General features: G+C 38.3%; 1 protein-coding gene across 1 annotated transcript in view; it reads right to left on the reverse strand.

Annotated features, from left to right (window-relative positions):
* ZFC3H1 (zinc finger C3H1-type containing) overlaps positions 1–14,489 on the reverse strand; it is a 3,672,721-nt gene that overhangs the window by 989,734 nt on the left and 2,668,498 nt on the right. The window contains exon 21 of the mRNA XM_044087220.1: positions 12,953–13,202. Coding sequence (XP_043943155.1) covers positions 12,953–13,202 — 250 coding nt within the window. The remainder of the gene's footprint in view (positions 1–12,952; positions 13,203–14,489) is intronic.

Consider the following 14,489-nt stretch of genomic DNA (forward strand, 5'->3'; position numbering starts at 1 on the left):
TTAAAAGCAAAGTAGTATATAATGCATTTTATTCTATTAATCATATAACAGTAAGGATTAATTCATGTGCAAATGTAAGTAATTTTGAAACTGCAGTGTGGCTTGAAGCAAAGCTGACCTTCGACCCTGGCAGATGCTAGCTTAGCAAGTTTTAATGTTTATGCTTTTCACAAGTGATTATCTGCTGGATCAGGAAATTAAATGTGTGAAATAATGAAATCTTCTGCTCTTTCATGTTGGAATGATTTGGCCTTGTATATGTGTTATTGAGATAAGCACGCAGCTGGTAGGAAAGTGTAACAGAGAACAAAGAAGATTATTAAAAGACTGAATCTGCTATTGTATTCGAACTGATATGAAACCTTGAAGAAGTAACTTTACAGAAAGACATTATGTCTGACCAGCTGGATAGCAAGGCCGTATTGTATCTAGAGGAAAAGTTTTTTTTTAAATATACAGCATCAACAGCTTTATGAATAGAAGACTGTAAGCTAAAGTGATGTAGATGCCTTGTGACATATCATGTCAGTAAGGTGGGCATAGTTTAAATGTTAAACCTATATAAAATTGTGTGCTTCCTGTTTCATGTCAGACAAAATTCTGTACTTGTACGTTTTTTGCCTCCTGGTGTACACTAGTAAACGTATGAATCTGAACCTCCTGTGTATTGAATTCTTGATTTTATTTAACAGTTTGGTCCTTCTGAGCCGGAAAAGTCCCTCAAACAGCTGCAGATCAGAGTCTACCGGTGGTCAAATACTGCGCAGGAGAAGTTACCGAAACGGTTCTTCTTGGGTGAAAAGACCTCCGACTGAATTGTCGTTTAAAGAGGCTGGCCACTTTCTGATCTGTGGCCGAAGAGTGGACATTGGACAGTTCAATACTGGAGGCTCAGGTAGGAAGAATTTGCTTTTTTTCTGTTTTAGATCAGGGACTAGGTTACAGTATATTGTTGTCAAGATTTGTTTTGCAGATCAGGGACAAAAGGAAGTACTGGTCATAGATCAGGGTAACAGAATAAGGTAGGCAGTTATTCTAGATAAACTGTGAACAGGAACGGAGAACTTGATATCACGTGATAAAACGGGTTACGTAACATTATTTTTGCCATGGGAAATCAGTGCACTAAAACATTGTGAGATCCGCCCCTAACCGAAGACGCAAAATACATGCAATTGCAACGTTCTGATAATGTTAGGTATTATACGAAATGGGTTAGTAAATATGGGTTTGATGGTAAACTAGATAAAACTTCACTAGTTAAACTCCTTAAACAGCTTAAATCTGATGCGGGAGGTCAGGCAAAAAAGCAACGCCAATTAGGCATTCCTCAGGCACACAGGTGGATTGAGGAAGCAAATCATAGAGAGCAGAAGCTAAAAAATTCAAAAACATTATTTCTAGACAAAGAGGATAATAACTTGGTAATAGCGACAGCTCCCCCCCTCCCCCCCTCCCTTACCCTTTTCAGGATATGAAGCGAGTGGACAGGCTGGTCCGCCTCCGCGTTATCCTGAAGTTTCAGCAAGACCACAACCATTTGTTAGAGATCCTATTGAAACTAGGTCCCGAACACGTAAAACACATAGGGACACAGAATTATATCAAATAGAGAGAAACCTATAGGATGAGAGTGAGGAAGAAATATGCCCACTTATAGAAGTTCCAAATCCTCAGGCAGGACAGGAAGGGCAGGACCCAACACTCTTAGTATATAGACCATGGACACCGGAGGATATCCGGAAGGCTACTGAGGGAATTCCCCATCCGAAAGTTAATTTTACAAAATTTTTAGAAGATTTACAAGGCATGAGATTGAGTTACCACTTGAATGGGGAAGAAGTTGAAAAAGTAGTAAGACAAATTATAGGTCCAGATTGGCACATGATTTGTGGCACCTGGAATCCTCATAATGCAGAGCTTAGACCACTCCCACATAGTGACGCGGAGTTAGACAACAGAGTGAAAGGTCTAACAGACCGAATCTCTGAGAAATGGAAACCTAGAGCAGACTGGACTTGCATTAATCAATGCATACAACAGGAAAATGAGACAATTGATGGGTACCATGCTAGATTATTAGAATGTTTTAATAATCATAGCAGTATGTCGGTTCCTGAGAACCAAACGAATGATTCCCCGTATGAACAACAATTAAAAAATGCATTTTTGAAAGGTTGCATTGCACCTATTAGTAGCTTCATTGCGAAGCATATGATAGACCATCGAACAGAGAGGCTACAAGCCTTACTCGAATACGCCAGACATGCTGAAAGACATTTTAATAGTAAAAAGAAAAAGAAGGTGCAAGTCTTCACTGCTGAAGATGGAGCTGAAGTATTTGTATTACAATCAGGTAAAAAGGGCAAGAAAAATGCCCAGGGAAACAAACAGTCTGATAAACGATCAGAAGATTTTGAAGAGAGGAAAAAGAGAGGCGAGTGCATCAAGTGCGGGAAAAAGGGACATCTAGCAAGGGAATGTAGGACAAACAAAAAGGTAATTACAGAAGATATGGGAGATGAGGACTGACTATATGATTGTGAGGATACATCATGTGAAAGTCAGAAATCATCAGGAAAAGTTAATAAACAGAAAACAAATGTAAATATGATAGAAAGAGTAGAGGAAGTGCAAGTAGATATGGAAAATGAAGAAAATGAAATTTTGGACTTGGCATTATTGAGTTTAGAGCTCTACTTAGCAGATACGAAACCGGAAGTTACACTTCTGGTGGAGGGAAGAGAGGTCAAATTCCTGTGTGACTCAGGAGCGTCACGGACTTTGATACAACCCTCCAAGTTACCAGAACATTCCAAATCACCTGATTATATACTAGTGAAAGCAGCAAACGGACAGCTATACAGGGAACCACTTTCCCATGATATAGCAATAACTGACCCTGTTTCAGGTATGACCCAGAGAAGTAAAATTGTTGTTTCTGCAAAGTGTCCAGTAAACCTATTGGGCAGGGACCTTATGCAGATATTTGGCATAGCAGTAGTTCCAACTGTACAAGGTATGGAGGCACAGAGACAAATGGATACCTTTGTAGTGCGAATGGAGGGTGAAACTTTTTACTGGTACAGCCAGGACCTAGTCACGACTGGTCCAGGGGCAGTAACCGAGGAAATGATGAACGTAGCCATCAGTAAAACCCCCTCTCTCGACACTGATCAACAGCATTTGTTACACTGTACTCTATACTACTGTACTACACTAAGACCTGATAGAGAATATGAGCAAGAATTATTCAGAAATCGTGCAACTAGACTAGTATTGCGTACTTTGCACTGAAATACTGAGGGAAACAGTGTAGTCAGCTGTTCATTACCTCAAGAATTCCTTGCATTATATAGATCAAATCGATTACCACATGTCAGCTTGACAAAGAATAAAAGTGTAAAATGGGCAGACTTAGGAGAAAAAGTAACAAGATGGCAGAAACAGACTGATTTAAAACTATCAGAACAAGGGATACAAAAACAAAAACTGAATTGGTTGACACAGACACATCCAGCTGTACACTTGCAATCTAGCGAGGACAGCTGATTAGCATTTTTATTAGAAGAAGAAGAAAAGGCCTTATGTGAAATTTCAACTCCTCTTTGGTCAACAGGCAAGTCAGATGTAGGACTTATTCGAACAGCAGGACCAGTTACAATTACCCCAAAGTCAGCTTTTAGACCACAGAAAAGACAATACCCTTTGAGAAAGGATGCAGAAATAGGAATTAAGCCTATAATAGCAGCATTACTCAAAGAGGGAGTACTGGTAGAATCTCCTGATTCACCATGTAATACACCCCTATTTCCTGTTAAAAAAGCGAATGGGGAATGGCGGATGGTACAAGATTTACAAGCTGTAAATAATGCAGTAATACCTAGAGCACCTACGGTGCCAGACCCACATACTTTGTTAAACGATTTAGAACCGCAACAGAAGTATTTCTCTGTGGTAGATATTAACAATGCTTTCTTTTCAATATCTATACATCCTGATAGTCAATATTGGTTTGCATTTACATTTCAGGGTAAAAGTTATATGTATACTCGACTACCACAGGGATATTGTGAGAGCCCAACAATATTTGCACAAGAAATGGCTAGCAACCTGGCAGGGTTTACCCCACCGGGAGGTAGTCAAATTCTACTTTATGTAGATGACATCTTGCTAGCAGCCCCCACCCAGCAACAGTGCAGGGAGGATACTGTAGCGTTATTGACATTTTTAGCAACACAAGGACACAAAGTAAACAAAAGTAAGTTACAACTTTGGAGAAAACAAGTTAGATACTTGGGATATGTAATATCCAATGAAGGTAGAATACTAGATGAGGAAAGAAAAACAGCAATTCTGCAAGCACCTAAACCAGCAACCAAGAAGGAAATGATGTCTTTCTTGGGTACAACTAATTTCTGCCGGAGCTTGATACCAAATTATGCTTTGGAATCTGCTCCACTGACTGACTTGATATATAAGACACCAATGGCAGCACAAGATATTTTACAATGGACAACCGAAGCAGAAACGGCTTTCTGCAGGTTGAAGCAGTTGATAGCTTCTTCATTAGTTTTAGGACTTCCAAATTATCACAAACGTTTTTTTCAGACCGTAGATTGCAAACAAGGATATATGACGTCAGTATTGACGCAACAACATGGGGATAAGCAATGCCCCCATAGCCTATTATTCATCACAGTTAGATCCAGTGGCGCAATGTTTGCCTCACTGTGTACAAGCAGTAGTTGCAGCTGCAATGGCAATACAGGCTTCGGCCTCAGTGGTATTATTCCACCCTCTCACATTGAGAGTGCCTCATGCAGTTGCAATAATTTTACTGCAAGAAAAAGTGGCATACCTTTCCCCTGCTAGACATCTTTCGTGTTTGACTATACTGCTGAGCCAACCTCTTATGACAATTGAACGATGTACGACATTAAATCCATCAACATTACTCCCATCTCCTGTGGATGGCACACCACACAGCTGCCTGCAGGAAATTGAACAGTTAGCTTTACCTAGACACGATCTCACAGATATGCCCTTGGATAATGCCGAGGTGACATATTACGTGGACGGCTCATGCAGAAGGGGTCCTACAGGGAAGAATCTGGTGGGGTATGCAGTAGTTACAGATACTGAAATTCTAGAAGCCCAATCCTTACCACATAACTTATCTGCACAAGCAGCAGAAATGATAGCTTTGACGAGGGCATGTACTTTAGCGAAAAACAAGTGTGTAAACATATATACTGATAGTCAGTATGCTTTTTCTACAGTACATGTATTTGCACAACAATGGAAAAATAGAGGAATGATAACATCTAGTGGAAAACCTATTAATCACGTGCAATTTATTTTGGAGTTATTAGAATCTATTCAGTTACCTACCAAAGTAGCTATTTGTAAATGTGTAGCTCATACAAAACAACAGGATAAGATTTCGAAAGGCAATGCACGAGCTGATGCAGATGCAAAGCAAGCAGCCTCAGACTTAGAAACTTTACTTTTAAATGAGGAATTACAACCCTCTGAGATTTTAGATTTAGACATGTTAAAAACAATGCAGATGCTTACTACAAAAGTAGAAAAACAAAAATGGGTAAAATGAGGTGCAATTCTTGAGAATGGACTGTACATTTCCAAAGAAAGAAAACCGATATTGCCGTCTAATTTATTTAGATATGCAGCTTTGTTGAGCCATGGGCAGTGCCATGTCTCAACAGGGGGGATGGTACAGTTAGTAAATCGAATATTCCAAACATATGGATACACAAACTACACAAAAAAGTTTTGTGCAGCTTGTCATACTTGTAACAAGCATCATGCACAAGGGGCATTTAAAACCAAGCAAGGAAGTTTTCCTATACCACCGTATCCGTTCCATACTATTTGTATGGATTTCATAGAATTGAATAAATGTGAAGGGAAAAAGTTTTGTTTAGTTATTGTAGACATGTTTTCCAAATGGGTAGAAGCTTTTTCAACCAAAAACCCAGATGCAGCAACAGTGGCGAAAGCCCTGATAAAAGAAGTAATCCCTAGATTTGGCATTCCAGAAAGGATTTATAGTGACAACGGCACACATTTCGTAAACCATACAATCCACGAACTTGGGAGATTTTTTTGGTATCTCCTTAAGGAACCATTGTGCTTACCACCCACAGTCAGCAGGACTGGTGGAAAGGTACAATGGTACCCTCAAAAGTAAGCTTAGGAAGCTAGTTGAGGAGACCCAAAAGAATTGGATACACTGTCTGCCTTTAGCACTGCTGAGTATGAGAACGGTTCCAAATGTAAAGGGTTTGACTCCCTCTGAAATGGTTTTTGGGAGAGCATATTATGTGCCTCAGTGGAAAGCTCTCATGCCTGCAGAGCAAGAGGCTGACAGTTCATTAGCTAGTTATATGAGGAAACTGTTAACAAATAAATCTGTTTTGCAGTTTAACTCTTTCAGATAAGGAACAGACCAGACCAGTGGAAGCAGTCTTGGCCCCGGGGACGTACGTTTGGCTGAAAGTGATGAAAAGGAAGAATTGGGCAAGTCCAAAGTGGGAAGGACCGTACCAGGTTCTGTTGGCAATGCCTACTGCAGTTAGAGTGGCCGAGAGGACGTCCTGGGTTCATTTGACACATTGTAAACCGGTAAAGAACTTTCAACTTGATAAAAACTTTGTGACTGATACACAACCAGACCGAGATGGCCAAAAACAAAGCGAATAGAAATCTAGATCAGCCCCAGAGATGTTGTATAATCATTTTGTTGAGTATACATTTATTGACTGTAATTGTGACAATTTTCCACTTGTTGTGGTTTATCCTACATACATTCACACAAGTGAAAGTGGGAAGGCGTGACGAAACGTCTATAGACTGGCATCCAAATTTTAACACATACCTAGCCATGAAACGTGTATATGCAGAGACTATGAACATTTCAAATTGCTGGGTTTATACAGCTATACCAACAGCATATGGAGGACTGATAATGTCCGCTGTCCCTTTGGGGATAAATGAGACTTGGGAGAATTTACTTTTCGATACAGGAACTGAGAGATCACAGGACAAAATAGCTTTATTTTTACCTGTCACACAAAAAGGAGTTGTATGTTTTTATAAAAATGATACCTCCAGGTGGGCTGGAGCAATTGTAATATAACCATATCTTACCAATGTTATATTAAGAATGGCAATGGCAATACTTTTTGCAATACTAATTATGACTCGTATTTGAACTCATTGAAAACAACTATGAATGACATTCGCAAAAATCCAGTTTTGTTTAAACAATTGTCAGTTATAGATCAGAAAATGTTTCATGCAGGGCTGATGCGTATTAGTACTAAAGTAGAAAACTGTTATTTTATTTGTGGGAAAAAGGCATATAAATGGTTACCTGAGAATTGGTCCGGCAGTTGTTTTTTGGGTTATTTGGTTCCGGCAATAAGACATACTGCAGAATTACCTTTGGGTAAGATACGAAATGTGAGAGAAGCAGCCCGAAAACCCAAAGGTCCAGTTGAAAAACCTGTGAATCCAGTTGGAAAGATAGAAGCTGGCTGGAAAGACCACAATTCAGTAAAAGACAAAAGCAAGTCGACTCATATGGACTTGAGTGACAGTGTTATATCTTGGCCAGGAATATTCCCAGCCTATGGAGCAGTCAAATCGATCTGGGAGTTGAGAAAGTTGTCGAAACTTCTCGAAGTAATGAGTAATGCACCTTTTTCTGCCCTAGAACTGGTGACTGATGAACTGAATGAATGAGAACTGTTGTGCTACAAAATCGGATGCCTCTTGACTTCACCCTAGTGGCGAGAGGTGGTACGTGCGCGCTTATCAAAGAAGAATGCTGTGCGTACATACCAGATAATAGGCATGAAATTAATAATCACCTAGAGGTAATTCAGCAAGTATCAGCCATGACTGAACCAGGCCCAAACCCACTGACGGACTTTTTCCAGAATCTATTTGGGGGGTGGGGTTCCATCCTAATGAATATTCTGACTGCCATTTGTGTGGGTATACTCCTAATAGGAGCATGTGTTTGTTGTGGAATTCCCTGCATGAAAAGATTAATCAAAGATTTTATTGATGCATCTGTTACTGAAACTTTGTACCAAGATATTGAAATTGAAAAATTGATCTCAGATGACATTTTTTCTGAAGTATAGATTGAATGACTCACCTAGCTGAAAATCCTAAGTGGAAAAGGTTAGGAGATGAAATGACACTATGCATACTTCAAAATAGAATAAAAAGTATTAATAGGGGGGGAAAATGTTAGAAAAATGTGTATTTGAATATATGAGAAATGCTAGTTTAAAAGCAAAGTAGTATATAATGTATTTTATTCTATTAATCATATAACAGTAAGGATTAATTCATGTGTAAATATAAGTAGTTTTGAAACTGCAGTGTGGCTTTAAGCAAAGCTGACCTTCGACCCTGGGAGATGCTAGCTTAGCAAGTTTTAATGTTTATGCTTTTCACAAGTGATTATCTGCTGGGTCAGGAAATTAAATGTGTGAAATAATGAAATCTTCTGCTCTTTCCTGTTGGAATGATTTGGCCTTATATATGTGTTATTGAGATAAGCACGCAGCTGGTAGGAAAGTGTAACAGAGAACAAAGAAGATTATTAAAAGACTGAATCTGCTATTGTATTCGAACTGATATGAAACCTTGAAGAAGTAACTTTACAGAAAGACATTATGCCTGACCAGCTGGATAACAAGGGCGTATTGTATCTAGAGGAAAAGTTTTTTTTTTAAATATACAGCATCAACAGCTTTATGAATAGAAGACTGTAAGCTAAAGTGATGTAGATGCCCTGTGACATATCACGTCAGTAAGGTGGGCATAGCTTAAATGTTAAACCTATATAAAATTGTGTGCTTCCTGTTTCATGTCAGACAAAATTCTGTACTTGTACGTTTTTTGCCTCCTGGTGTACACTAGTAAACTTTTGAATCTGAACCTCCTGTGTATTGAATTCTTGATTTTATTTAACAAGTTCCAAGAGAGCATGGATTTGTGTAATTCTATTATTAATTATTAATGCTACGTGTATTGAGGTGAGCTATTAAGAGTGAGTTGGGTGTTTTTTTGAGTAGGGGGTGGTACGGAGGATTGGGTAGTCAAGCTGAGAGGTAGTGGAGGTGGTTGGGCCAGGGTTTGGGTGAATATCACCATCCTTTAGGGAGAGGAGTGTTAGATAACTAGAAGTAGTATATTTACTGAGAAGAAATGGATATCTTTTGGTAGAAGGGAAGTTATATCTAATGTGGCTGTTCTATGGTATTTTGGTAGTAGATAGCTGGGTATGGAAGTAATGTTGAAGTGGTTAGTATCAAAGGATGCAGCAGCACATGTGGATTGTTTAGTACGGAAGAGAAAGTGTGAATATCCTGGTAGTTCATAGGAGGTAAGTAGGTATGCTAAAGTTAATGGTGGTAGAAAAGAGAGTAAGAGTAACTTCTGTAAGTGGCCTAGGGAGCAGGGTGTATTTATTGGCATGGTAGATATGGGTAATAACTATAGGTGAAGAGATAAAGTGGGTGTGGTAGTGAAAGTAAGTAGAGAGTGATTTGAAAGGAATAGGAAGTGGTGGAAGAAAAAATGGCGGGTAAAGGAGGTGATTGATTAATGGAGGTGTGATTGTAGTTGGTGGAATGGAGAAGGGGTGTGGTTTGTTAGGTATATGTGTAGGACCTGTGGGGGTGAGATTTGGGGGTAGGGTAGGGGAGCGAAGTGAGCCCGCAGGGCGAATGGAGCGGGTTAGAGCAAGTAAAAGAAGAGATCCAGAAACAATCAGAAAGCTGCAGATTGTTGTGGGGCACTAGTTAACTCTAGATAAGTGGGAAGTTCTTTTGCAATAGGTAGGCTACAGGGGAGAGTTGAGTGGGGAGAGGGAATATAGGAAACAGAGGTGGTAGTAGCAAGTAAGGGGAGGAAAAAGGTAATAAGGGGTAGAAATACTAGAGAAGAGAGAAGGGGTATAACACAGGCCAATATGAGAAGCCACCTAGTGGACAACAGCTAGATCACAGCAAGCTGACAAGTGGACAAAAGACAAAATAAATCCCAAGTCGTAATTTCAAGGGAGCGTAGGGTTTATAGTTGGGGGGCGAGGTGGGACTGGCTGCTGGGAACTGGGTTCAGGAGTGAGACTTTAAACAAATAGTACCTGTTTTGCTTTAATGATAACAAACAATTCAGTACATAGTTTGCACAGGGGAACAAACGTACTTTCTTTACTCCTTTGCAGGGAAGGACTTAAGCACAGGACACAAGTTTCTTTGGGGATGCAGGTTAGATGGTAGGACTTTGGATGGGCATCCTCATTAACCAGGCAGATAGGTTCTTAAGTTCTGAATGCAGGGAGGAGGATGACAGCTGTGAAGGTTAGTGAGAAAAAAAACAGTTAAGTGAATGGGCAGCAGTGATTTCAGTATATACAGTTAAGGAAGGAATACAGAGGAAATACAGTGGAAAAAAAAAATACATATAGCACATACATTTACTGGAATGGCAACAAACATTCAGGAAGACTAACAATAGCTAGGGCTAACATACTGGAGGTAGTCTACTATTTAGAAGTTAGAAGTATCTATATATTACTACTATGAGTCACAATCAGTTTGTTTGGTAGAGTCAGGCAATAAACATGTACAATCATCAATAGCAATTATGTAGACAGTTCTGTTGTACACCCCACAAAACTATTATTAGGTTGTAGGTGTGTATACAGGATGGTAGAAAAATAAACTGTAAATCAGCAACATACAGCCATTCAGCTATTAATCTATGTATTCAAACCAGTCTCTTCAGTTCTCAGTGATAAACAGCTAACAGTCAGTTTAATAATGATATTAATAGGGAAGGCAGTATTCAGTTGTACTATAAACACCTCATATAAGTCAAACCCTGTCAAGTTTCTTCACAACTGAGTTTAAATAAAAGAGCAGGCTAGTTTCTAGTAGTGTGGGTTTTAACAAGAAAAGTATGTGGAGAGTACCACCAGAGGTTAGGAGGAGTCAGTCTAAGTAACGCTTAATGATAGCACTATGCTAGGGTATAGATTAGGTCTCAGGGTGCCATTCTGGGAGAAAGGTGTAAGCGCACTCAGGTAGCAGAAATACTGAACATAATAAGCATTACATAGCGGACATGTTGATAAACACATTTTTTGTGCATCACAGTTTCCATAAGCATTAACATAAAATATTTTTTCATAATGGGGTGCATGAAGCTTCTGCCTACCAGAATATCTGAGCACTGTACACATTTACTACAACAAAAAGTTCCTTTCTTATTTGCATCAAAGTATTTATTATACTTTGGATGTTCTCTATAACATAATTTTTGTTTTAGATTATTCTTCTGTCTATAGCCAAAGCTAGGTTATATTCCTATCTTTTCATCCACTTCTGTGGTTGTAGTTATAATGGATCAGTACTATCTTATAACTTGTTTAACATGTTCTGTATTCTGATTATAAGTAAATATACATAGAGTAGAATATTTACCTTTTTCTCAAGATGGAACTCTATCCGATGCAACGGGTAGAATAAATAGGTTCACTTTCAGTACTTCTCATCTGTATGATCTGTTCTTTAGAATGTAATGCTTTTTATTGTCATATCCCCTATGAGTAAAATCCGTAACTGTGTTGTCTAGTTGTGTAATCATCTGTATGTAGTATAGCCATGCGTCTCATCTGATTATCCATGTTATTAAAAACTATCGGGGGATGCATACTTGTACGATGTAGATAAGTATTTCTTTTCATTGGTTTCCTGTGTAGGCTTGTCCCTATTTTACCATCTTCCATTTTAAATAAAGTAATATTAAGACAATCTATAGACTGAAAAGAACATTCTTTCTCGAACCGTAAGAAACTAGTGCAGGTATTAATACATTCATAGAACAAGTCAAATTCCTGTAGGGAGCCATTCCAAACAAGCAAAAGATCATCCACAAACCTGCAATAATAGCTAATGTGAGACATATACTTATTGTTATTAGACAACACATACTGGGTTTCCCACATAAACATAACCACATTTGCATGTGTTAGCAACAGGTGTGCCCATTGCAACTCCTGTTGCTTGCTGATAGAGTGTAGTTTCAAATAAAAAAAAGTATTATTATTCAACATAATATACAATAAATGACAAATTTTCAATTTTCTTAGCATCAAATTCAGAGAATTCAGACAAAAAGTTCTTAAAATAAGTAATACCTATATCATTCGGTATACAGGTGAATAATGAATCAACAGCCACGGTTACAGAGTATAGCAAAGTAATACTTACATCTTTGCCCCATTTATATAAATCACTAAGAAATTTTGATGAGTCCTTAATGATAGTAAACACCCATTTTAAAATTTGTTTTCACTTCCAAATCAATATACTTTGAAATTGGTTTTGTAGACCAGCCTCTTGCTGAGATTATGGGTCTCAATGGTGGTGTGATGTCTTTTTATGCAGCTTGGGAATGCCATAGATTATTGGTGTAACTGGAGCACTCACTATACGATAGTTATACAAAGGAAAATTAATATCCTCTTTCATGTAAATATCATGTATTTATCATTTATATGCTTAATAATCTTATTTTTATCAGTATTATTATTTCTTTGTCTTTTCGGCTTTTCCCGGTTAGGGGTCACCACAGTGGAACTCCAGTCCGCTAATGACTGGCAGTAGATTTTTTATGGTGCCGAGTTTCCAGCCCAACGCCCAACCTTCAGTGAAGGCACACCCATTCACGCACGTCTTTCGGAGGCCACTTGACCGCAGGGAGGACATGCAGACTCCACACAGAAGGCACTCCAGCCGAGAATCGAAGAGGAGAACCTCTTGATGCGAAGCAACAACGCTACGGCTGTACCACTGTGGCTTTTTATTTTTATCAGTATTATTAATTTTTCTATATTTACCTGTACTGAGCATTTGATACACAGAGAGTATAATAGTTTGTATCCAGGATGACAACTCCTCTCCCTTTGTCTGCTGGCTTTATTGCTCTCTCATTATTCTTTATAAGGGCATTAACTGCTGCATATTCTTTAGTGAAGTTATAGAATGCTCTTTTATTACTAGAATTCTCATATAAGGAATATATTTCCTTCTCAACCACATGTTCAAATGGTTGTATACCTGAAACTGGTTTTGGAATAAATACTTTTCCTTTTCATAAGATTACACTCAATACAGGCACTTTCTCCAAACATAAATTTCATTTGTAAGTTTCTTGTAAAGTTTTTAAACTCTGACAATACAGTCTCAACATCTATTGTACTCACTGGGACAAAAGACAGTCCTTTAATTCTTCGCATGGTAGGACATACCTGGATAGACTGAATACAATGTCCGATTTAAGAGTGTTGTCAGCCATTAATAAACGCGGTTCCTTTGCCGATACGGAGTTTTCTTTCCTTGCTGGGCACTGCTGAACAATTTCTTCCTCTTTTTCTGCTGTACAAATGGGAGAGGAGACTTTTGTAGTATAGGAAAATCCATAGGGTCTAAAGGGTCGACAGCAGATACTTTGAGTCCAAGATAACTGGAGTGGATTCTACATGTTCCGATGGTTTCAGCATCTCTGTTGTAGCAATTCCTGATGGGTCTCGTCATTTATCATATGTTGTAGATTCAGGCTTGCAACTGATCCACATGAAGACGCGCCCGGTTTTAAAATCATTATAGTCACTTTGGAGCTTCCTTTTCTTTGTAGAAATAAGTTTAATTTTATAATACTTAATTCGCTCAATAGTATCATGTAGTAAATGGGAATGTTGATTTAATTCATTATCTGATATCAACTCAGTATACATCTGCTCAATTTCTTTTTTTAATGCAGTTTCAATAGGTTGAAAGAAGTTATTCATGAGCTGCATATAAAGTAATGAATAAGTTAGATTATGAGTTTGTCAACATTTCAGTAGCTCTGGATATTTTGCGCCATATGTTGGCATTACTAATATTCAAAGACCTCTTGGAACAAGTTTGTATTTAAGATGGGTATCAAAACTAAAACGTTGCCACCGCAGTCATTTCAGTGCTGTCATTTTTCGTTCGAATGTTTCAATTCAACTTTGATAGTATAATTCTGAAAATTATTACCTCCAGCATCTCCATTCATATTCTCGATCATATTATTTTCAGTGACAATAGAAAACAGAGGATTTCCAGTAATGTTAACTAATTCTGTGACATTTAACGATCCTTTTGGAGAAACATCTTGTGCTAGTCATGTCCATAGGCTTCACCAAAAAGCACAAATTGTAAAAAAAAAAAAAAAAACAAAAAGAGAAGCCCCTGGTAAATCCAGTAGAAGTCCAACAAAATTCAAGTAAGTACACACTATATATAATGGAACAGATAGTCTATTGATTTTATGCCTGATGAAACTATTTTAGTGAAACTGTGAAGTTGCGTTTTTACCAATAAACTATTTATTGTGCTTTTTGGTTC

The sequence above is a fragment of the Protopterus annectens genome, chromosome 11.part0 (assembly GCF_019279795.1).
Source record: "Protopterus annectens isolate FY-2018-M chromosome 11.part0, PAN1.0, whole genome shotgun sequence".
NCBI lineage: Eukaryota > Metazoa > Chordata > Ceratodontiformes > Protopteridae > Protopterus > Protopterus annectens.